General features: G+C 48.1%; 1 protein-coding gene across 1 annotated transcript in view; it reads left to right on the top strand.

The window, feature by feature from the left end:
- The first annotated feature begins 223 nt into the window (after positions 1-223).
- The window catches only part of rnd2 (Rho family GTPase 2), a 37,339-nt gene continuing 12,070 nt past the window's right edge, over positions 224-25,492 (top strand). The window contains exons 1-3 of the mRNA XM_029727577.1: positions 224-621; positions 1,192-1,279; positions 23,152-23,261. Coding sequence (XP_029583437.1) covers positions 520-621; positions 1,192-1,279; positions 23,152-23,261 — 300 coding nt within the window. The 5' untranslated portion in view covers positions 224-519. The remainder of the gene's footprint in view (positions 622-1,191; positions 1,280-23,151; positions 23,262-25,492) is intronic.

Genomic DNA, 25,492 nt, shown 5'->3' on the forward strand with positions numbered 1-25,492 from the left:
AATAAACAGTCAATACATTCGTTGAAACGTGTATCTAAACACAATCCTCAAAGCTATAAATAAAGGTCATGAGATGTAGCCCAATCATAATATGAATCATCTTTCGACAACAAATAATGAACATGCGGGTCACTGTTGGACAAGTAAAGAGACAAGCTATCAAACATGTGAGTGAACACACAGACACGAGGACCAACTCGGTGTCGTTAGGCGCGTGTATGGGCAAGGCGTGGCCAATTAACGAGTTTGAAGAGGGGGATCCGCGTGCTGCCGCTGAGTGTTGTTGCGGGCAAGGTGGGTGTAAACAGGCATTGAGAGGATAGCTAGTGTAACCGTGGGAACCGAGGGCTGCACGGGGTGGACAGGGGAGGACAACCGGGGGAGGACACATAGTAGGGCGCGCCACAACCGGGGCATGTACCTGCTGGGTTTCCCTTGAGTTCCAGTCTCACCTTGTATTCACATCGGATGGTGAATGAAACAGGTCCGCGTCCAGAACAGACACACTGACAGACAAAGATGGAAAGTCAAGGCAGCCGCTGTAAGATCGTGGTGGTCGGAGATACGCAATGTGGAAAAACGGCGCTCCTACATGTTTTTGCGAAGGACTGCTATCCCGAGGTAAGTGTCCTGATATATATAGGCAATGAAGTCTTGCGTTATGAACACGACTGTCAACACTTGAAAACAGGCAACTGGATCATTTAAGAGTGGTAGGTGTACTGTAGGTCATCGCGGTTTGTGAATGAAGCAAAAATAAATGTCAAGACAGACACCAAACCAAATAGAACGACCAGAGCTTCTTTATTCTAATCATTTAACCCAAAATGTCTTGATTTAAATTATGAGCCAGAGGTGTGCACGCACCTGCGTTAGGCATTTCTCTAGAGAGAGAGAGAAAGAGAGAGAGACGGAAACTGAAAGACAGGGAAATAATGTGCACCTTTAAATATAAAATGGTCATTATTATTAGTGATTAAACAATATAGACTCATTTAATGTATTTCGGAGTGTATTCAATTTCCCCTTTTGATTAATATTGTATCTGGGTGTTATTAGCAACTAGACCTATATTGTTTTAATATAGTCTGTATATTTGTATGATTCACTACATGTACGTAGTTGAACGTCTAACCTATGTTACGTCTATGCTATTAGTGCTTTACTAATCAAGATGCACCTCTTTTTCAGAACTATGTCCCCACCGTTTTTGAAAACTACACGGCCAGTTTTGAAATCGAAAAACAGAGGATTGAGTTGAACATGTGGGACACGTCAGGTAAGACTATTTCTGCTCTCTGCATCTATCTCCTAAAGGCTGATGACAAATCAATCCCTCTGGCTGCTCGGCTCCGCAGTGACGACAGTCCATGTCTGCGACCGTGGGAGGGCTGCTTCAATCATTTGTTTTTTTTTCAAGCAGCCATCTCTCTGCCGAATTGCTTTGACCATGCCGACTTACGACTGACTGGCATACTTTTGCCTGAGGCATCTGCTATTTATGATTGTTTTCTTTGCTGAAAATCTCCAGTGCCAGCCCTTTCTCTCAGCGCTGCACTTCTGTTTGCATGCCTCTCTCTCTGCGGAGCGCTGCGTGTGGCTGGGCTGTTCCCATGCTTTGTCCAGGGGCCAGAAGACTGCTGGGGGGTCGGGGAGGGACAGGGGCTGAAGCAGAATGGCCGACTGACTGACTGGCCCACAGAAATGATCTCAACCCATCCATACTGTTTCATTTGTGTTTGACTGTGGTTACAGTTGCACTAGCTCTCAATCCACTCCTATCAGTGCCAAATGGCTGCAAATAGTGTTTCTCTGGACTTTAACGGACTTATCATGACTCTTTGTCGATAATGGGTCAGTCAGTGTTTGGTTCCAGCTATGGACCCTCTATCTGAGGGGTTTGGAATACAGATGCCCGCCATGGTGGGAAAAAGCAATTTGGATTTGCCCCCTTGAGACCACATCTCCAGACTTGAGAGGGGGTGATTGTGGCCCGTCTGTGTGGAATGCCATGCTCTAGTTTCAGCTCTCAGCCCAGGGCCTTCAGGCTGAAGCTGTAAGTGCAGCTTAGAGATCCACTGACTGATCAAAACAGTATCTGAAACATCTCTGACTGGCTGACTGAGTGACTGAGAAGCCTGGGTATGTAATTGAACCCCCAGGGGAATCCCCGTCTATTGCCATAAACATTCCCAAACCTAAAAACATCCTCACATCGGATGATGATGATGGGGGTATTGCCGTTTTACACGGTCATATAGCTGAGAGTGTTTTCTTTTGAGGGGATTTTCTATGTGTGGGAGGGACCTGGTGTTGACCCTGAGAGTAAATCTACTTGAGTCTGTCAGTGAGGGCTGAAGAGGTCTCTGTGGCTGGGAGGAAGGAATCAGTGGGTCAGAAGTATTCTTTATCTCCTCCATAGCTTTGGACCGGGGGGCTTCTGTTATGGTATCAGGGTTGTGCTTCTGTCTGTCCATATCTAACCCTTTGATGATCACTGACGATGGGTGATTAGCCTTTTATCTTCAGTAAAGAGACAATAACCCCCCTCCCTTTACTCCATCTACCAACATGATATCACCCACCCAGCCTACCAGCCTCAAGCAAGTTACACTCAAGAGTGTGTGCTCACATGCCTGCCTATTTATTCCTTGGTTCGTACCAAACACAGATGTTCATGTTTTCACTCCAGATGTAAATGAGTTAACGGATGTTCTCCCATGGTAAAAACACTCAAACATTTCAATAAAGAGAGAAAGGTCAGGTTTCTGCCTCTGACTTCCTGCCCTTCTTTTTTCCATACTTTTAATTCCACCCTTCTCGTAACCCCCTCTTCTGCCCTCTCACTCTTCCTCCCCCCTCTCATGTGCGCTGGCAGCAGCAGTGTATTGCCAGGGACCAATACACTCCATTTGTCTGGCTGCATGGCCACTATCTGGACCCACTATGTAATTACTGTGAAGAAGCATTTGTATATGTAGTAGACCCCCTGTTGGCCTTCATAAACTACAGCCAATATGGAGACTATAACTTACTCATGTGTAACACAGGACCAGGGTCTGTAGAAAGCCTCCTGTAATCTATAACCAGTGGTAGAAAAAGTACCCAATTGTCATACTTCCGTAAAAATAAGCATACCTTCATAGAAAATGACTCAAGTAAAAGTGAAAGTCACTCAGTAAAATACTACTTGAGTAAAAGTCTAGAAGTATTTTGTTTTAAATATACTTAAGTATCAAAAGTAAATGTAATTGCTAAAAGTACATTATTTCTTTAGGAATGTAGTGGAGTAAAAGTAAAAGTATAAATAGTAAAGCAAAGTACAGATACCCCCAAAAATACTTAAGTAATACTATCAAGTATTTTTACTTAAGTACTTTACACCACTGTCTATAACCACCCAACAGCAGCTGTGTATAACAATGTACCAGGATCAGCTCAGTTGGTTTCACTCCATCTGCCATCCACCTAGTTAGTGGCGGGTAATAAGATGGAGAGTGCATTAGTAATAACATATCAGTTGAACAGAAGAGACTCCCCGTGGTCTCTGAATATCACTGATTCAATCATTATTGATGAGTCCTTGAGGTGTGTTCTGTTTCAGGAGCTGGAGTCTAGCCTCCTCATTTACACTTTTACAGCCTCTGTGGTCTGATAGGTCTCAGTGGGTTTGGTAGGACGTGTATTGCCATTAACAAGGTCACGGTGCCTATTGTTTTAGTGTGGCAGTAGACCATTGATTAGTTTAGCCTCGGTGATCTGTTGTTCTCCAGACCAGCAGGGTTTCTAGTATTCACAGGATGGAAGAAAACAGAGGTGAGGTTGATCTAATTAGGGTCATGACTGTGTCTAGGTACTGTGTGTGTGTGTGTGTGTGTGTGTGTGTGTGTGTGTGTGTGTGTGTGTGTGTGTGTGTGTGTGTGTGTGTGTGTGTGTGTGTGTGTGTGTGTGTGTACGTGTGTACGTATGTGTGTGTGAGGACCGGTGTCTTAGTGAATAGGATGTTTAATTTAAATAGGCATCAACAGAAACAGGGACATTATGGCTGTCCAGAACCAGAGGGAAACTGGCAGCTGCTTTGTATTCCCCCTGCATTACGCCACGGACCATCTGGAGGATTAAGTCAATTAGAAACTGATTGAGTGGAATGCAAATGAGAATGTTTGTCTGTGTTTGTGTTTATGTGTGTGTGTGTGTGTGTGTGTGTGTGTGTGTGTGTGTGTGTGTGTGTGTGTGTGTGTGTGTGTGTGTGTGTGTATGTATTGTGGGAGAGGGCATAGTCTGTGTATGCATGTCTGTTTATCTGTGTTTGGCATCTGTGTATTTGTGTATCTAAATAGCAGTAGTGAGGACTGATATATAAAAAGCCAGCGATGACTGACAAACCGTTGCTCCTTGAGTTCAAATGTCACCATTCCTAACCCCATTCCAAGCTGTGATTGGCCAAGCTATCTGACACTGGGTCACACTAGGTCTGTGCACCAATCAGTGACCAGTACTGGGTGCTCACGGTCACGGGTTATAATACTCGTCAGCCAAACTGTCATGCCCCCTGTACTGTGTCTCTTCCCAGTATGGTGGTGCTGCACCATGGGAACTATCTCATCCAAGTCAGGTCTGGAACATTCTCCCACTCACAGCACAGCAAGGACTGTCCCAGGGAATATCTAAGTAACTCATGACAGTCAGTCAGGCTTCTCCCACAGTCCCACACCACTGTCACATCTCTGTTTATGCTCTCTGATTGACTGCGTCTGATTCCTGTCTTAACAGTGAAAGACTTGTCTGTTGCGGGTCAGAGAATATTCTTAGTCATACTGTAGCTTCACACATATCCTGAATGATTTCTAATTTCATTAGAGGCGTTAGGCAATGTCAAACACCTCTCCAAAAAATTACCCACTTACCTACTTGACCCTCCACATGCATTATAATGATTATTTTATAACACTTTTACCCACAACAGGTGTTTCTGTAATTAGTGGGATGATATATCTTTGATTTGAGTGATAATGACAAATAGCTTCAAAGACCTTACATCACTCACACAGCCACTACACACACACACACACACACACACACACACACACACACACACACACACACACACACACACACACACACACACACACACACGCACTCCCATCACATTCACAGTGACTTTTCAACGTTTCTTGTGACTATGTTTTTAGCTTAAAGCCACATTCTCAGTGCAGTGGACCATTAGGGCATCAAGAGCCCTGTATAAACAAGCTTAGTTCACAGGGCCTTCCCTGCCCTAGCCCTTTCCACTTGATTCATCTTTAATAGCAACTGCATGAGCTACAAACCAAAACAGAGATGAAATAAAAACCAACAGCCCCCATCTACTGTGGCTGGCTGTAGCTGGAGGTCCTTCAGAAAGCAGAAACATGAAATGAGCAGCTCGCCTGGACTGCTATGTTGATTTACAGTTCTAGACAGAGATGACTGGGGAAGATGACCTCAATGAGGTGCTGCATCAGTCAGCCTTTAGTTTGCCCTTCCTCGTCGTGCTGTGATGCTATCCTCATACGTTTTCATCTTCTCCCACCTGCACTTGTGTTTTATGATTTGGGAGTACACACTTATTGTACTAGGCTTTGGTTCGTTTTGCGTGACATTTTAAATCTATCACAACCCTTAAATCGTTGTAAAAATGCCCCCCCCCCCCCCCCCGAAGTTAAATCTTTATTGTCAGTATCCTGAAAAGAGATGAGTGTATATCCTGTTCGCTGCTGTTGACTAACTCACACAGCTGCACTAGTCTACACTGAGCACTTCATGCTAGTCTCCTGACCTGCCTGGGGGTAGAACTGCCGAAACTTAAACCTGTTTATATGATGATTAGCACATAGCAGGCACACCCGCCGGTTAGGTACAGCCAGTGAGTGTACTGTGCACCTGTGTGTCTGTGTGTGTGTGTGTGTTTGTCTGTGGAAATGAGTGGTATGAGTGGTATGACCCTTGTTGACTCCCAGAGGAATTATTTTTATGAGAAAGGTGTTTAGATCGCGCGTGGAGTCACATTTCAGATGAACTACCCATCCCCCCTCTCGCCCAATTTATCTGTTTGAAAAGGCTCTATGATAATTTCCTCTCCCATTGTTTTGCCATTGAAATGTCAAACGCTGCATTATGTCGGTTTTAAGAACGATTGTTTCAGTGAAGCACCATTATGGAGAATAGGTGTATTCCTAATATAATAGGGAAGGTGTTGCCCAATACCCAGACTATATTTAAGACATGAAAAGGCACATCAGGACTACTTAGCCCTAACATGTCATCAGAGCACTCAAACGGAAGTAGTTAGGAGAACCCATTGTAAAAGATTCATCCTATCCACCTACGCTTAGTTCCGCTGTCTGAAGAACACTGCCCATATTGTTATACATATCTTATTCAACACATTGTAAAACGGTATGTTTCTTTATGTTTCAACATTCATAAAACAACCCCAAACACCAAAGACCGTCACTAATAGTGTTGTATAACGCAAACTACCAAATGAACATGGACGGTGCGTTTGAACAGGAGCTGGACATAGACGCGTGCTACTGCCAGGTCTGCGCGTACAGACAGACAGACAGACAGACAGACAGACAGACAGACAGACAGAAGGACAGACAGTGTTGGAATGCATTTGGAGCTATTTCTGGATGGGGGGGGGGTGATCTGGCTCTCTGTTGAGCCTCTGGCGGGTGTCAGCTCTGTGGGGGGGTTTCATCCGGCCCCTCCCCGTCCTCCCTTGCGGCTCCCCGTCCCTGGCCTCCCTTGCGGCTCCCCGTCCCTGACCTCCCTTGCGGCTCCCCGTCCATGGCTCCCGTTTTGCAGCACCTCATACCCACTGGGGAAGAGCCTCCACAGTGCTGCGTCTCTCTTTTACATATAGACTAGAAGTAATAGCTGTAAATGTGGTAGCGTTGCAAAAACTCAAGAAACCAAAATACAGATTTTTTCGATATCCCGGTTGGAGGATTGATAGATTTCCTGCTTATTCCGTACTGATTCCAGGAATAATCCAACTGGGATTTCGGGAACACCTGTGAATTTTGGGAACGTTATTGGACTCTTGCACCCTAACATGTGGTGACTGTGGATGTACAGCATGTGGACATGTACAGTAGATATCGTATTCATAGATACCGTAGCCACCTCACCGCACACTGTTCCACTGAGTGTCTGTGACAGTGTAGCCACCCAGAGGTCCAGGTTGCAGGGCTTTATGTCTACCCAGCCAGAGTGGCCCTTGGCTGGGTACACGTCTCTGACTCTCCCCCTGGAGCCTTGGGGTTCTCTTGGTCTGAGTCACTAACACTAACTGCTATGCTACCGTCAGGGTGTTGGAGGAGACCTGGGTGCTCATATGCTTCAGCCAGAGAGACAACAGGACCCTGGACAATTGAAAGAGGGAAAAGAGGAAGAAAACATGAAGGGAAGAAGAGAAAGACAATAGTCTGACATGGCTAGTTTCACGACCAAATGAGGGGGTTTTCAAATGAACCGTGTCCCTTCTCTCATCATATTCTCTCTCTCTCTCTCTCTCTCTCTCTCTCTCTCTCTCTCTCTCTCTCATTAGTTTGCATAGCTCTGTTCTGACCTGGAGTCAGCGACAGTTTGTAGGAGAGGAAAGGAAAGGAGGGTAGGAGCAGTGAGAGGGCCAGTCAGCCTCTCTGACAGGAACACACAGCCTATAATTAAACACACAGAATATCCAATTTAAGTCTAACGCTCTCGCTCAGACATACGCACGCACTCACTCACAAACACACAGATGTGACTATGCAGGCACGCATGCAAACACACACACACACACACACACACACACACGCACGCACACACACCCGCACACCCGCATACATACTTTTTTGAATAATCTAATAACACAAAGGAAACATGCAAACGGTACACCCAAGGTCATGCTCCTCTCTGGGCTTATTATGTGCCATGTCCTTTCGAGTGGTATACTACACAGCCCCATGGTGAGCCCCCTGCCCACCTGCCCTGGTTCCTCTCCCTGTTCCTCTGCCCTCTCACTGTCTCCCAGCTCCTAATCTAGTCACATGGCGGCTTTTGGGGGATTCCATCCAGACAGATCTCTAATGACATCTTCCCCTCTGACCCCTCTGCTATCTGATGATCTCTGTGATCTCTGTATGACCGTCTGACCTTGGTCACAGACAGACAAAGGCCATATAATACGTCTCTGTCTGTACCGCCTCTCTTAAATATGACTGTAGGCTCACTGTGAGGTGCTAGACACTGAGGCTTAACATACAATCTGCTAAACATATTCACATCAGGACACACAGTGATGATTGGTGCACATATGTCTCTTACATACTTAGGTCAATACTACTTATTTTGTTATGTTTTTTTGATTGAACCTTTATTTTGACAGGGACTCATGCTGAGACCAAGGTATCATTTACAGATGTGCCTTGCACTGATAAATCAATACACATCAAGAGCACATCTATATACACTATACACATCTATATACACTATACGCATCAATATCCTGTACACATCAATAAACACTATACACATCAATATCCTGTACACATCAATATACACTATGCACATCAATATACACTATACACATCAATATCCTGTACACATCAATATCCTGTACACATCTTTATATTATACACATCAATATAATGTATACATCAATAATACACATCAATAATACACATCAATATACTGTATACATCAATAATACACATAATTATACTGTACACATCAATAATACACATCATTATACTGTACACATCAATAATACACATCAATATACTGTACACATCAATATCCTGTACACTTCAATATACTGTACACATCAATATACTATACACATCAGTATACTGTATACATCAATAATGCACATCAATATACTGTACACATCAATAATACACATCAATATACTGTACACATCAATATACACATAAATATACTATACACATCAGTATACTGTATACATCAATAATACACATTATACTGTACACATCAATATACTGTATACATCAATAATACACATCAATATACTGTACACATCAATATACTATACACATCAGTATACTGTATACATCAATAATACATATCATTATACTGTACACATCAATAATACACATCAATATACTGTACACATCAATAATACACATCAATATACTGTACACATCAATAATACACATCAATATACTGTACACATCAATAATACACATCAATATACTGTATACATCAATAATACACATCAATATACTGTATACATCAATAATACACATCAATATACTGTATACATCAATAATACACATCAATATTCACCTCAATCAGACTTTAGAATTGTCCTAGAAGCACCAATTCTTTACATTTTAGAGAGCCTTGAGTCTTTTAGAGAGCCTTCCACAAGTCAGGTGCAAAAAAAAATCTAAGCAGATTTACCTAACTCAGTGGAGATCAAAGGGACCTCCAGAGATAGCCCTCCCTGAGGCCGGGCCTGGTATCTCTTACGTCTATAAGTTAACAATGAAGTAAGGTACAGCGGAAGTTTATGCAGGAGGGATTCATAAATAAAAAGTGTGCCATGCATCGGTCTACGGGATTTCAAAGAGGGCCAGCCTACTTTCTGATACAGAATGCAGTGATGTGTACTGAACCTATCGACCTTATGGAAAATACATACTAATGATCAGTACATCCTGCTAGATATCTTCAGTACCAGTGGTTTGTACACATGCTAGCCTATTTACTTTGTAGTTATTTAGCAGACGCTCTTATCCAGCGCAACTTACATGAGCAATTAGGGTTAAGTGCCTTGCTCAAGGTCACATCAACATATTTATTTTCCACCTAGTCTGCTCAGGGATTGGAACCAGTGACCTTTTGGTTACTTGCCCAACGCTCTCAACCGCTAGGCTACCTGCCGACCCTATCAACTGCTGGGGACTATATATAGACAAAAGACGCTTGAGAATAGACATTGCAACCTTAATACAGGCATCCGATGCCCAATTTGATCCAGAAGCCAAATGTCAAACAATCCCAAAATAATCCCCCTGCAATCAATCACAGAAAAAGAGGGGGGCGGGGGGCTGGACCTGGGGTGGTGTTTGCTTGGCTCAGGGCACAATGAGGATGGGAAGCAGCTGGGACTGACTGAGGGGGGAGTGGAGTGGAGGGGGGCGGAGAGGGCAGGATGGAGAGAATGCTCTCAGAGCTAAGAGGGGATCGTGTTTCGTGCCAGTGAATAGTGGGATAAGGGACAGAAGAAGGAGAGGTATACATCTGGATCTGAGCCCAGCCCTCTGAGCCCAGCACTCTGGGCTCTCCCCTCTGAGCCCAGCACTCTGGGCCCACCCCGGCTGGGCCCACCCCTCTGAGCCCAGCACTCTGGGCCCACCCCTCTGAGCCCAGCCCTCTGGGCCCACCCCTCTGAGCCCAGCACTCTGGGCCCACCCCTCTGAGCCCAGCCCTCTGGGCCCACCCCTCTGAGCCCAGCACTCTGGGACCACCCCTCTGAGCCCAGCACTCTGGGCCCACCCCGGCTGGGCCCACCCCTCTGAGCCCAGCCCTCTGGGCCCACCCCTCTGAGCCCAGCACTCTGGGACCACCCCTCTGAGCCCAGCACTCTGGGCCCACCCCGGCTGGGCCCACCCCTCTGTGCCCAGCACTCTGGGCCCACCCCGGCTGGGCCCACCCCTCTGAGCCCAGCACTCTGGGCCCAGCCCTCTGGGACCACCCCTCTGAGCCCAGCCCTCTGGGAAGGATTTCCAGTCCCGTGGGAGACTTTCACTTACTCACGCGTACACTGACTGTTTACAAACTGTTTCTACACACACGCACTCTATCTCTTTCACAGATACTCACACACATTATTTAGACATTTGCCAGCCAAGAATAAACAGCCAAAGACACAGGCCTATACACAGGAAGTGTATTCTAAGCATGCCTCTATAACTCAGTGACCCATAGTAATGTGATCCTCTGTATGATCCTATGACTCCAGTGGTGCGTTGTTGATCCCAAATGGAGTCAAATAAAGGGCATTCAGTAACAGTATAGGCTGAAACTAGGATTAGTCCGTTGCTTCTATACCTGCATTGCTTGCTGTTTGGGGTTTTAGGCTGTACAGCACTTTGTGACATCAGCTGATGTAAGAAGGGCTTTATAAATAAATTAGATTGATTGATTGATTTGGAGTTTCTGAGTGTCATCCGATTTTCTCAGACTTTCCAAAAACACTTGTTCGTTATCCTCCGCCAGCAGTGAAGGAGTGTTGATATCCCAGGGTGGCAGGATGCAGCGCACACAGGGAACTCTGGGACACAGAGTTTCCGGGCCTGTCCCTCCGGGCGGCAAGCATAGCGGCAGCATAACTTGCCGTGGTGACAGCTTTGATCACGGCACTTTGAACAGCACGGTGACTGGCCCTCTCCCTCCCCGCCCCTTGGCTACCACCACCTCCACTGGATGAGACTCTCTCTCAGTGTAAGGGGATATGGCTGGGCTTGTCTCTTACCCCCGTGGCCCCCTAACCCGCATCCTCTCCCACTTCCCTTCCACAGCTCCCATCATTTATGGATGACTTTATTTAAAAACAAGATCAGATGCTCTCTCTCTCTCTCTTGCTCTCTCTCTCTTGCTCTCTCTCTCTTGCTCTCTCGCTCTTGCTCTCTCTCTCTTGCTCTCTCTCTCGCTCTCTCTCCCTCTCTATCACTTTCTTTCTCTGCTGTCTTTGGGGGGAGTGGAAGTGTACTCAAAGGAGAGAGGGAAATTGTGCCCATCATCTCCACTCGAGCCCTCCCTAGGGACCCTACAGAGTGGGCCAAAGATAGATAGGGCTATGATAGGGATGCGCTTGGATGGCTGGGGGGCTGGGGGGTGGGGGGGGGGGATAGAAGTGGAGAGGATGTCCGTTTCCTCTCACAAGCTGTCTTTTATGTGACCGTGATAGATGTCTGAACATTCCTATTTCAATTCCTATTTAATATCCAACAGACAGCCTTGGACGGAAATAACCCACTCTTAGTAGTATTCCAACACATGAATTTCCCTCAACCAAGGAAAGAAAGAAATGGAAAAGAGATGACTATAAAAGGAGGTGATGCATGGTGTTTTACAGGGGAAAGGGAATCTAAGGAGGTGGATTTTTGATTGTGTGTGAGAGAGAGAAGAGAGCGGGGCCTCTTCAGAGATGAATCCATTAGGCCATGGTAATCACAGAATTACAGGCCGGCTGTCTGTGAAGCAACTGAACACTGGCCACCTCCATGCCTGCAGTCTGCAGTATACCTCCCTCCTCCATCCCTCCGTGCTTTAGCCGTGTCTCAGCTGTGGACTGTTCTGAGGTGCTGTGAAGGACCAGGGAGGGGGCGGCCTGCCTTACAACCTGTCTCCACGGGCCCTTTGTCTAATCGGATCAACACATAATCTCTTCAGGGAGTGAAACCGGATATTCCCAGGTCTTCTCAATTCCAATTCCATACCCTCTTTCCCTCTGCTCCCTTCCCTGTGGACCCTACTCTGCTTTCACATGCCCAGAGCAACAACAGAGAAGTTATCTCAAGACGTGACGTGAAGCTGGGTGTTGGAAAGGGGATGTTAGAATCATCGTGGTTGGCATTAAGAGGTCTAAGTGGCGGAGGTGGGGAAGCACAAAGCCTTTTGTTCTTCTGGCTGTCTTTAAATGCCCCTTGTCTGTTTGAATGGTGTTATTTGGTGTAACTTGTCTAAAGAGCTCGCACTGCTTCGTAGTGACTCATCGTTCCTCATCATTCCTCGTGTGAGGGAGGCTATGCTTGAGCAAACCAAAACAAAGCGTGTTTATTTTTATTTATTTATTTCACCTTTATTTAACCAGGTAGGCCAGTTGAGAACAAGTTCTCATTTACAACTGTGACCTGGCCATGTCACGCCCTGACCATAGAGAGCCCTTGGTTCTCTATGGTGTAGTAGGTCAGGGCGTGACTAGGGAGTGATCTAGTATGTCTATTTCTATGTTGGTGCTAATATGGTTCCCAATTAGAGGCAGCTGTTTATCGTTGCCTCTGATTGGGGATCATATTTAGGTAGCTATTTCCCCTCCTGTGTTTTGTGGGATATTGATTGATTGTTAGTGTGTTTGGGCACTACGTCCTCACGGTCTTTGTAAGTTTTGTTATTTTGTTTTGTTAGTTTTACTTAAATAAATATGTGGAACTATACTCATGGTCTGCTCATTTCCAAGAACGTGACAGGCCAAGATAAAGCAAAGCATTGCAACAAAAACAACAACACAGAATTACACATAAACAAACGTACAGTCAATACCACAAAAGAAAAGAAAAATAGAAATATCTATGTACAGTGTGTGCAAATGTAGTAGAGTAGGGAGGTAGGCAATAAATAGGCCATAGAGGTGAAAATAATTTCAATTTAGCATTAATACTGGATTGATACTGGGGTGCAAAAGAGAAAGCGCGTAAGTAATAATATGGGGATGAGGTAGTTGGGTGTGCTATTTACAGATTGGCTGTGTACAGGTACAGTGATCGGTAAGCTGCTCTGACAGCTGATGCTTAAAGTTAGAGAGGGAGATATGACTCCAGCTTCAGAGATTTTTGCAATTCGTCCCAGTCATTGGCAGCAGAGAACTGGAAGGAAAGGCGGCCAAAGGAAGTGTTGGCTTTGGGGATGACCAGTGCAATATACCTGCTGGAGTGCGTGCTACGGGTGGGTGTTGCTAAGGTGACCAATGAGCTGAGATAAGGTGGGGCTTTACCTAGCAAAGACTTATAGATGACCTGGAGCCAGTGGGTTTGGCGACGGATATGTAGTGAGGGCCTGCCAACGAGAGCATACAGGTCGCAGTGGTGGGTAGTATATGGGGCTTTGGTGATAAAAACAGATGGCACTGTGATAGACTACATCCAGTTTGCTGAGTAGAGTGTTGGGGGCTATTTTTATTTTGTAAATGACATCAGACAATACAAGCACACTGGGGAGGTGTGCTTGTATTGTACATAGACAGAATATGCATCCATGATTGATTGTCTAATGAAGACCTGGACCTAATAAAGCCTTTAGTACTGTAAAGCAAATAGAACTCAAAGAATTGGTTACATCATAAACAAGGAATACACAGTAGTTCATTGGAAAACATCGGTTCCTCAGTTGGACACTAACTGGGGAGGAAAGACAGAGAGAGAGAGAGATGGGAGAAGTGAGAGAAAAACAGCAATAGAAGGAAGAAGATTGAAGGTTTCCGCCAGGGAGAATCATGTCATATACAGAGAGCCATAGTGAGACAAGGATAGTGGGAGAGAGTGATCGAAAGCAACACAGCTTGACTTAGTCTCTATAGAGACAGAAAAAAATATTAACACACTTATATATATATATATATATATATATATATATATATATATATATATATATATAGAGAGAGAGATCAAACAGCAGGAGATGAAATGCAGAGAGGGGGGAGAGGAGGGATGAGAAGAGAGAGAAAGAAGAGTTTCCATCATCATATTCCCAGAGGCCCAGAGAAGACAGACAGTAATCCAGCTCTCGGCTGGCGGCCACGTCCCCCTCTGTCCCCAACCTGCTCTGTCAGCGGACAGCCCTGCTTTTGAACCTGCGAGTGGGAGAGACACAGGCATTAACTCCACTACAGTGGGGCTTTGAGTCAGATCCTTGCACCAGGGCTTAGCCAGCACCCTTCAAAGGCTCTATTTCCGCCAGAGAGAGAAAGAGGGAGAGAGAGAGGGAGCCAGTATAGCTTTGATCAATATCCTTGGCAAGGGGACCACAGACTGGGGAGGTTAATGGCCATTTAACCCACAGTCCACTGTCCCACCTGCACTTTAGAGCCTTTGACAACCTGACATAGCACACCGTATTTCAGACCACCAGATTCTTTATCGGTGTGTGTGTGTGTGTGTGTGTGTGTGTGTCAAACTGGGAAAAGTGCAACACCCACAGTGCTCAAACCTTAGAACTAATGGAGGGGAAACAGACCAAGCCAGCAGAATGCTTTGTAGGACATGATGAAAGGACGTTGTTTCTAGATGCACTATATAACGTCCTGGGTTGGCATCTAGTAGCCTGCAGTACAAGCCCTCTCTAAAGGTGTCCGGTCTGGCAAGACACAATGCTTTTCTCTCTCTGTAAGCAATGTTTTTCGAGCATGAGGTTTTCTTGAGTGGAAGGCTATAGGCCAACCTCCCCCCCATTACTAAAGACTCTGGGCATCTGCAGTGAAAGAGCCCCGATCCCCCTCTCTTTCCTCTCCTCTTCCCCCCTCCCTGTCTCCTCTTGGTTACCTCTTTGCCATCAATGCATCAGCTCCTTGTGGATACACTCCGTCCTCGCTCTCTTTTCCCGTCTCCGTCGTTCCCCTGCTCTCTCGCTCCCTCCGTCTCTTACCTCCTTTCGGGGGCAGCACAAAGAAGCCATTTGCGTCGCTGCAGGTTGCTATGCTACACAGTCAGCACAACTTGAAATGTTTTGCTGCACTTTGAAGGTGGTTTTAAATGGGAAACAGCTGCGGGTGTTAGAGAGAAAGAGAGAAAGAGAGTGGTGTGGTATATTTTAGTGTTTGTGTGTAAGGGCTATGGCTAGATTGATTATACTGTTTCTATGGACCCAGCACAGTTTTCACCAGTCACTGTATTTGAGAAAATTGGCGTGTGTGTGTCTGCATCTGTGTGTGTGTGTGTGTGTGTGTGTGTGTGTGTGTGTGTGTGTGTGTGTGTGGTCTAATCAGCCGGTGTTTGTTGCTGTGGACTCCCTGCCCTGTGCTCATTAGACGACTTCTGGGCAAAGGCTGCTCTTTCACCGTCTCTTTGCTGGAAGCCATTACAATGGCTTCTTTCTCAGCTGCTTCTGCACCCAGCAAAAACCCTTTAACCATGATTCATGTCTCCACAAGTAACCAGACATGTCCCAGTTCAAAGGGGCGTAATCGTCCTGGTAATGGTGCAATATAGCTCTTCAACGCGCAAGTTAAATTATATACAATTATGTTTTGATACTTTTACCCAAAACAGGCATTATACTTGATGAAGTAGTTTTCTCTCGAAAACTGGTAAGAAAATTGGACAGTGTCGCCCCTATTCACAGCAACAACAATCAAGGGTTATATCAGGATTTATTTTTCCAGCACAGACTGACTTGTTATCAAAGTTCCTAAAACATGAACAATATAATGACTGTATCTCGTCACAATATGGTCTGATCAGGAAGTCATGGCACACATCTCTTTGTGGCAGCAGTCCCTTGCTCACAGTTATATCCATGGACTTAACAGTCAAGGCTTAAATGAAGTCATAGCAGAGGCCGTTAGGCCTGGATAGTGTGTGTTAGCACTCCAGTGAATCTGTGCCTGTATCGTACTACAATACTGTAAGTTCCTTGTGATGTTAATGGTCTTTGAGAAGGCTGGCCTCTTGGCTTCTCTGTATCCTCCATTCAGACAGAGGCCTTTCTCTTCTGCCATGCCTCTTTTTCTCTCTAATTAGTACAGTGGACATACAGACAGCCATCCTTACTTCCTGTCAGTGGTGGCTAGTGCTAAATCAGGATAATGCTAACGCTAGGCATTTTGTTTGGGGTGTTTTATGCCCGTCCTTGGTATCAACGGGCAGGTTTGCTTTGGCAGTGCCAGTCCTGAGTGCCCTCGGCCAGGTTCTGCCTGTACCCCTCCCCCCTCTTGCCCCATCCGTCTTGTCCCTCCGCCCATCCCTGACTGGAATTCACTTGACCTTTTGTTCCATCTCACAGCCAACGGCGTGAGCCCCATCTTCATAACGGTCCTATACCTCTTTCTCTGTTCTGTCCCGTCCAACACTTTCATTACCCATCTGCACAGCACCCCCCCTTCTCTGCACCATCGCACGCCCCATCCCCACCGTATCTCTCGCACCTATCAAACTGTTTAAGGGGGGCCTCGCTTTTAAGGCGCTGAGGAATATTGTGAGTGTCAAAAACAGCATCTCTCCTCCTGCTGCTGCTGATGATGATGATGGTTATGGTGATTGGCTTTTATTTGTGTCTGCTCGGGTTGTTTTACACACAGTACTCTTCCTCCTTCCTCGTTTTCTCCCTCCCACCCCTTCTCTCTCTCAGAGGACTTTTCTGACTTTGTTAAAGTGCTGAGGTGGCTTCTCTGTTCCTCTGAGGTTCTGTGACTAGGTCTGCCATGCCCGTTGCCTGTCAATCATGCTGATCTGTAGGATTGACTGGTTGATCCCCCCTCTCTCATCCCTCTGCTCTTTGCCCTAGCTTCAGCCCAGTGTGAAAGTCATTAAGTATTTTTGTTGCCCTCCCCTCCTCTTCCCTCACACACTCCCTCCCTCTCTCCTCTCCCCTCACACACTCCCTCCCTCTCTCCTCTCCCCTCACACACTCCCTCCCTCTCTCCTCTCCCCTCACACACTCCCTCCCTCTCTCCTCTCCCCTCACACACTCCTTCCCTCTCTCCTCTCCCCTCACACACTCCTTCCCTCTCTCCTCTTCCCTCACACACTCCCTCCCTCTCTCCTCTGCCCTCACTCCCTCCCTCTCTCCTCACTGCAGGCCTGTTGTGATGTGATACATACTAAAGATCACCTTTGGCATTACAATACCTTGTGACCAATCAGGGCCCTGCATTGTTTGATACACTGCTGAGTGGTGGACCTGCTGTCCATGTGATAGTTTCCTAATGACTGACTTCCTGCTGCTGGGAGGACTGCTTCTTTTCTGAGATACAATCCCTGGCTTTGTCTGGGACCCCACTGTTTGTATTTGAGATGTCACTCTGTTCTGTGTTACTCTGTTGCTCCGTTGAACAGCAGGACGGGAGAAACAGGAAGAGTGAGCTCCGGCTGCAGAAGCTAAATGAAAGAACGTCTAACAAACTTTTCAATGGCTATATGAAAAATCAAACATTTGTAAAGCTTCCTTCCTGTGCACTCGTAATCTCAAGCGTACAAAGGCCAACCCTCGCACATGCACATTCTCTCTCACTGAAGGGTAACAGCCTTTGACCCTTTAGGACAGGGGCCTGTTGCATTGTCCAGTGAGGGGATGGCTCAGGTCAGGGCAGGGTGGCTAGCTGAATGGGTAGGGCTATGCACCGCGTGCAGCCATTGTACAGGCCTCATTCCACCACAAACAAAGAGAACATAGCACTGCTAAAACAGGCACAACTACCATTGTGTCCAGCCCAATTCACTGGCACAGAAAGCCTGTGCTGCTTCAACAGCCTGCCATGGCATTATGTTGAGGCCATGTACAGTAACAATGTCTACATCACTCTACTCTACATGCCAGACATCAGGTACAGGCTGTTTGTATAGGCTTCTACTGCTCTAACTTGGTGGCATTTCAGTTGACATTTCAGGTTAAAATCTAGTCTACGTCTTTATTCTCCCCTGTTTTATATTCTCTCTCTCTCTCTCTCTCTCACTCTCTCTCGCCAGTCTGTCTCCTAACAAAAGCAATGGCAGAGTCAGATTTCTTGTGTCCATTCCAACAAGTTTCTGTTCCCATGCTCTAGAGGGATGTAGGCTTGTGTTGCCTATATCTCAGGGGAGGCAGGAAGGAACCCACAGCCACATCCCTAGCAAGGATCCCACAGAGCACCGGGAATATTACAAGCCTCCTAATGAGAGCAGTAGCGGAATGGAAAGAGGAGAGAGGGGGAATGGAGAGAGGAGAGAGGGGGAATAGGGAGAGGAGAGAGGGGGAATGGAGAGAGAGGAGAGAGGGGGAATGGAGAGTGGATAGAGGGGGGGTGGAGAGAGAGGAGAGAGGGGGAATTGAGAGAGAGGAGAGAGGGGGAATGGGGAGAGGAGAGATGGAATGGGGAGAGGAGAGGAGAGGAGAGATGGGGATTGGAGAGAGAGGAGAGAGGGGGAATGGAGAGAGAGGAGAGAGGGGGAATGGAGAGAGGAGAGATGGAATGGGGAGAGGAGAGGAGAGAGGGGCAATGGGGGAGAGGAGAGAGTGGGAATGGAGGGAGAGGAGAGAGGGGGAATGGAGAGAGAGGAGAGAGGGAATGGTGAGAGGAGAGAGGGAATGGGGAGAGGAGAGAGGGGGAATGGAGAGAGAGGAGAGAGGGGGAATGGAGAGAGGATAGAGGGGGGATGGAGAGAGAGGAGAGAGGGGGAATGAGGTGAGGAGAGAGGGAATGGGGAGAGGAGAGAGGAGAGAGGGGGATTGGAGAGAGAGGAGAGAGGGGGAATAGAGAGAGAGGAGAGAGGGGGAATGGAGAGAGAGGAGAGAGGGGGAATGGAGAGAGAGGAGAGAGGGGGGGGTGGAGAGAGGAGAGGGGGAATGGAGAAAGGAAAGAGGGAATGGAGAGAGGAGAGAGGGAGAATGGAGAGAGAGGGGGAATGGAGAGAGAGAGGAGAAATGGAGAGAGGGGAGAGGAGAGAGGGGGAATGGAGAGAGAGGAGAGAGGGGGAATAGGGAGAGGAGAGAGGGGGAATGGAGAGAGAGGAGAGAGGGGGAATGGAGAGTGGATAGAGGGGGGGTGGAGAGAGAGGAGAGAGGGGGAATTGAGAGAGAGGAGAGAGGGGGAATGGGGAGAGGAGAGATGGAATGGGGAGAGGAGAGGAGAGGAGAGAGGGGGATTGGAGAGAGAGGAGAGAGGGGGAATGGAGAGAGAGGAGAGAGGGGGAATGGAGAGAGAGGAGAGAGGGGGAATGGGAGAGAGAGGAGAGAGGGGGAATAGGGAGAGGAGAGAGGGGGAATGGGAGAGAGGAGGAGAGGGGGAATGGAGAGAGAGGAGAGAGGGGGAATAGGGAGAGGAGAGAGGGGGAATGGAGAGAGAGGAGAGAGGGGGAATGGAGAGTGGATAGAGGGGGGGTGGAGAGAGAGGAGAGAGGGGGAATTGAGAGAGAGGAGAGAGGGGGAATGGGGAGAGGAGAGATGGAATGGGGAGAGGAGAGGAGAGGAGAGAGGGGGATTGGAGAGAGAGGAGAGAGGGGGAATGGAGAGAGAGGAGAGAGGGGAATGGGGAGAGGAGAGATGGAATGGGGATTGGAGAGAGAGGAGAGAGGGGGAATGGAGAGAGAGGAGAGAGGGGGAATGGAGAGAGAGGAGAGAGGGGGAATGGAGAGAGGAGAGAGGGGGAATGGAGAGAGAGGAGAGAGGGGGAATGGGGGAGAGGAGAGAGTGGGAATGGAGGGAGAGGAGAGAGGGGGAATGGAGAGAGGAGAGAGGGAATGGGGAGAGGAGAGAGGGAATGGGGAGAGGAGAGAGGGGGAATGGAGAGAGAGGAGAGAGGGGGAATGGAGAGAGGATAGAGGGGGGATGGAGAGAGAGGAGAGAGGGGGAATGAGGTGAGGAGAGAGGGAATGGGGAGAGGAGAGAGGAGAGAGGGGGATTGGAGAGAGAGGAGAGAGGGGGAATAGAGAGAGAGGAGAGAGGGGGAATGGGGGAGAGGAGAGAGGGGGAATGGAGAGAGAGGATAGAGGGGGAATGGAGAGAGAGGAGAGAGGGGGAATGGAGAGAGGAGAGAGGGGGAATGGAGAGAGGAGAGAGGGGGAATGGAGAGAGGAGAGAGGGAGAATGGAGAGAGAGGGGGAATGGAGAGAGAGAGGAGAAATGGAGAGAGGGGAGAGGAGAGAGGGGGAATGGAGAGAGAGGAGAGAGGGGGAATGGAGAGAGAAGAGCGGGAGAATGTGAGAGAGGAGAGAGGGGGAATGGAGAGAGGAGAGAAAGGGAATGGGAGAGAGGAGAGAAAGGGAATGGGAGAGAGGAGAGAAGGGGAATGGAGAGAGGAGAGAAGGGGAATGGGAGAGAGGAGAGAAGGGGAATGGGAGAGAGGAGAGAGGGGGAATGGAGAGAGGAGAGAAAGGGAATGGGAGAGAGGAGAGAAGGGGAATGGGAGAGAGGAGAGAAGGGGAATGGGAGAGAGGAGAGAGGGGGAATGGAGAGTGGATAGAGGGGGGGTGGAGAGAGAGGAGAGAGGGGGAATTGAGAGAGAGGAGAGAGAGGGGGAATGGGGAGAGGAGAGATGGAATGGGGAGAGGAGAGGAGAGGAGAGAGGGGGATTGGAGAGAGAGGAGAGAGGGGGAATGGAGAGAGAGGAGAGAGGGGGAATGGAGAGAGAGGAGAGAGGGGGAATAGGGAGAGGAGAGAGGGGGAATGGAGAGAGAGGAGAGAGGGGGAATGGAGAGTGGATAGAGGGGGGGTGGAGAGAGAGGAGAGAGGGGGAATTGAGAGAGAGGGGGAATGGGGAGAGAGAGATGGAATGGGGAGAGGAGAGAGGAGAGGAGAGAGGGGGATTGGAGAGAGAGGAGAGAGGGGGAATGGAGAGAGAGGAGAGAGGGGGAATGGAGAGAGAGGAGAGAGGGGGAATGGAGAGAGAGGAGAGAGGGGGAATGGGGGAGAGGAGAGAGTGGGAATGGAGGGAGAGGAGAGAGGGGGAATGGAGAGAGGAGAGAGGGAATGGGGAGAGGAGAGAGGGAATGGGAGAGGAGAGAGGGGGAATGGAGAGAGAGGAGAGAGGGGGAATGGAGAGAGGATAGAGGGGGATGGAGAGAGAGGAGAGAGGGGAATGAGGTGAGGAGAGAGGGAATGGGGAGAGGAGAGAGGAGAGAGGGGGATTGGAGAGAGAGGAGAGAGGGGGAATGGAGGAGAGAGGAGAGAGGGGGAATGGAGGAGAGGAGAGACAGGGGGAATGGAGGAGAGAGGAGAGACAGGGGGAATGGAGGAGAGAGGAGAGAGGGGGGGTGGAGAGAGGAGAGAGGGGGAATGGAGAAAGGAGAGAGGGGAATGGAGAGAGGAGAGAGGGAGAATGGAGAGAGAGGGGGAATGGAGAGAGAGAGGAGAAATGGAGAGAGGGGAGAGGAGGAGAGGGGAATGGAGAGAGAAGAGCGGGAGAATGTGAGAGAGGAGAGAGGGGGAATGGAGAGAGGAGAGAAAGGGAATGGGAGAGAGGGGAGAAAGGGAATGGGAGAGAGGAGAGATGGGGAATGGAGAGAGGAGAGAAGGGGAATGGAGAGAGGAGAGAAGGGGAATGGGAGAGAGGAGAGAGGGGGAATGGAGAGAGGAGAGCGGGAGAATGGGAGAGAGGAGAGAGGGGAATGGAGAGAGGAGAGAAGGGGAATGGGAGAGAGGAGAGAGGGGGAATGGAGAGAGGAGAGAAGGGGAATGGAGAGAGGAGAGAAGGGGAATGGGAGAGAGGAGAGAAAGGGAATGGGAGAGAGGAGAGAGGGGGAATGGAGAGAGGAGAGAAGGGGAATGGAGAGAGGAGAGAAGGGGAATGGGAGAGAGGAGAGAAAGGGAATGGGAGAGAGGAGAGAAGGGGAATGGGAGAGAGGAGAGAAAGGGAATGGAGAGAGGAGAGAAGGGGAATGGGAGAGAGGAGAGAAAGGGAATGGAGAGAGGAGAGAAAGGGAATGGAGAGAGGAGAGAAGGGGAATGGGAGAGAGGAGAGAAGGGGAATGGGAGAGAGGAGAGAGGGGGAATGGAGAGTGGAGAGAGGGAGAAAAGAGTGGTTGCTGTTCTGCTGTGGTGCCACTCTGCCTCCAAAACGGATGAAGGTACAGAAAAGAGAGAGAGAGTGAAGAGTCAGATGTGTATATGGACAAGATTGAGTTCCAAGGGGAGAAATAGAGTGTCTGTTTGTGTGTGTGTGTGTGTGTGTGTGTGAGAGAGAGAGAGAGAGAGAAATCTCAGGAGCGGCAGAGAAAGTGACAGCGAGAAAGCGCTTTGCTCTTTGTACCGGCGACCATTGTCATTTGGGATAGGGATGTAGTATGTGCAAAGGGACCTAGCTCCTCTGCCAACTACAGTTCATGTGTGTGTGTGTGCTTATCCCAATGCCCCTCCCTACCCCCTACCGCCTCTTAAACTGGGGGAGGGGGAGGGTCAGGGATTAAGGACACTCTCCCATCTGCCCACAGCTGTTTATATTAACAGGTGTTTGCGCCAGCAGAGAGTGTGTGTGCTGTGAAGCTGTGATACTCCCTGATGGAATGGTTAAGTGTACAGTATGTTAATGCCCATTTGTTAAACAGCTTCGTCTTCCAGGATGTACAGAGGCTGCCAAGCGTTTCACATTCTATTAGAATCATCTGGGTTGAATGAGGTAAAGGACCTTACATAAAGTGTCTAGTGTACTGACTGGGACTAACTGGATGCGCGTCTGTGTGTCCGCAGGTTCCTCGTACTATGACAACGTGCGGCCGTTGGCCTATCCTGACTCAGACGCTGTGCTCATCTGCTTTGACATCAGTCGCCCAGAGACTCTGGACAGTGTTCTGAAGAAGGTCAGTATCTTCCTCCTCCTCTTCCTCCTTTCCCTCACCCTCCTCCTCCAACCCCCCCTTCCTCTTCCTCCTCCTCTTCCTCCTTTCCCTCACCCTCCTCCTCCAACCCCCCCGTCCTCTTCCTCCTCTTCCTCCTCCTCACAACCAGGGTATGTAAACAACATGCCCTGCCATTAGAGAACGTTCTTTATTAACATTCTCGTCCAAACTATTCTGCCTTCCCTTCTCATATAGAGTTCCCATGCTATCTATAGCCAGCACACATTCTTACCCGTCAACAATAGAATAATGTCACGATGGGGGTAAGAGCTACCCCCCTTTATCCCCATGAAACAAGCAGGGCTACTTGACCCCTTGACCCCTATTGGAATGAGAGGTCAGACTGGAGAATGAGAGGAGGCCTTGGAGCCCGGTTGGGGTGGGATTTGAAGTGGAGCTCCAGCAATGCCAGATTAGCTATGCAACAACCAATCAAAGAGCAGCTGTTTAAGGTGACGGAGTATTTATGTGAATCTGGGCATTTATGGGACTTTCATATTAAATGAGAAGCCAGGACAGATGCTGAGAGTTAACGTTTTTACGGTGGATTTGCGGTGTGATATGTTGATACTTGGGAAGGGATCCAGCCAGAGTGTGGTAAGGTGTGGAGGTGGGGTGGTGACGTGGTCATGGGAATGTTTTATAGCTGTTCTCATGAGAGAGTTTGCGTGCGTCAGTAAATTTGTTACATTGCACATATAAAGCAGTCGTGTGTGTGTGTGTGTGTGTGTGTGTGTGTGTGTGTGTCATGTTAACCAGTCTCGCTGGCCCTCAGCGGTCTCTCAGTAGTCCTCCATCTTGAGGCCATGTGTGGTGCGTCTCTTTGAAGGTATCCTCCTGTGAGCTCAGGACCTTGTAAAAGATATTCCCACGGCGGCTCTGTTGACGTGTTTAGTGGTCTGAGGGGAGCTGGTAAAACACGCCCCCAGCCACAGGCTCTGTAGAGCTAACCCACACGGCACCTTGGATCTACCCACCCGTCTCAGTCTCAGAGTTCCGTGCCCCCGTCTGTCGACATGGCTTTTGGTTTTCCCATGAATCTCCTGGTAGGGGGTGGCCATGACCCCCTGACCCCTAGCTGTCGCCCCGGTAATCTTTAAAACCTGGGGGCGAATGGAAACTTGTTGCCCAATCACCGTCCCAAATTAGACTCTTGACCTCTGTGACCTTGCCTGTCACCAAGGTCATCAGATGACAGGAGCGGGAGGGGATTGAGAATGGGGGTGCAACGTGATTGGATGGTATAGAAGAGATGGGGGTGGAGCATGGGGAGGGGGGGGTCAAAGGTTGTTTAACACTTGACGGATGGCCGCACACCCCTGCATTCTGCATGTGGCTCCTGGTTGAATTCAGACATGGTGGATGTTTTGGGGGTAGGGGTGGGGGGTATTTTGTATTTGTGTGGCAGAAGGGAGGCAGAATTAATTTTCCAGCTGAAGCCTGAACGATGACATTTAATATCACAGGGTGTTGTTTCAACTGGACTGCACAGGGTTTTCTGTTCTGTACTCTACCTAAAATAGCTCTATTGACTCAAGCCAGCGTGTAGAAAGAAATGCAATTAATCTCATGCCATTGTATTATATCACACAGAAATCTCTCTCCTCCATTTCTATTGGATTGGTAAGTCTTATCCAAACCACTCAATTGGCAAAGAGAATTTAGGGCACTGATTTAATGGGGAGCTCGTTGAAACAGTTTCCCAGTTATTGTGAAATGATAGATTCCTCTGAGGTCTAATCATAGATCTGCGTATTCATCTAACTGCGTGAAGCTATATTGGGAGACTCACACAAATACACAGGGAACAGAACAGAAGTCTCACAGGGAGACCACAGAAGCAAAGTCATTCATTTACATTCATTTAGACTAATGAGATAACCTAATGTCTATTACAGAGAGATTTAGGTGAGACAAAGAAACGGTTCATCCTCTTTGCTAACAGGGGCCAGGTTCAACCCTCTTCCTCTATGAGCTAAGTGGCCTGGGTAGAGTCCTGGGGGTCGCAGGTCAGGGTAGTTTGGGCCAGAGAATGTAAAGGTTCTCTGTGTGGAGTCATTCCACTGTTTTCATAGGAATGTCCTGCTGGTGAGGTGACCTGACTGATGAGCGCTGCTGGCTATTTACTGATGCTCTGTCTGTCTGTCTGTCTGTCTGTCTGTCTGTCTGTCTGTCTGTCTGTCTGTCTGTCT

Source organism: Salmo trutta, chromosome 32 (genome assembly GCF_901001165.1).
Source record: "Salmo trutta chromosome 32, fSalTru1.1, whole genome shotgun sequence".
NCBI classification, from domain to species: domain Eukaryota; kingdom Metazoa; phylum Chordata; class Actinopteri; order Salmoniformes; family Salmonidae; genus Salmo; species Salmo trutta.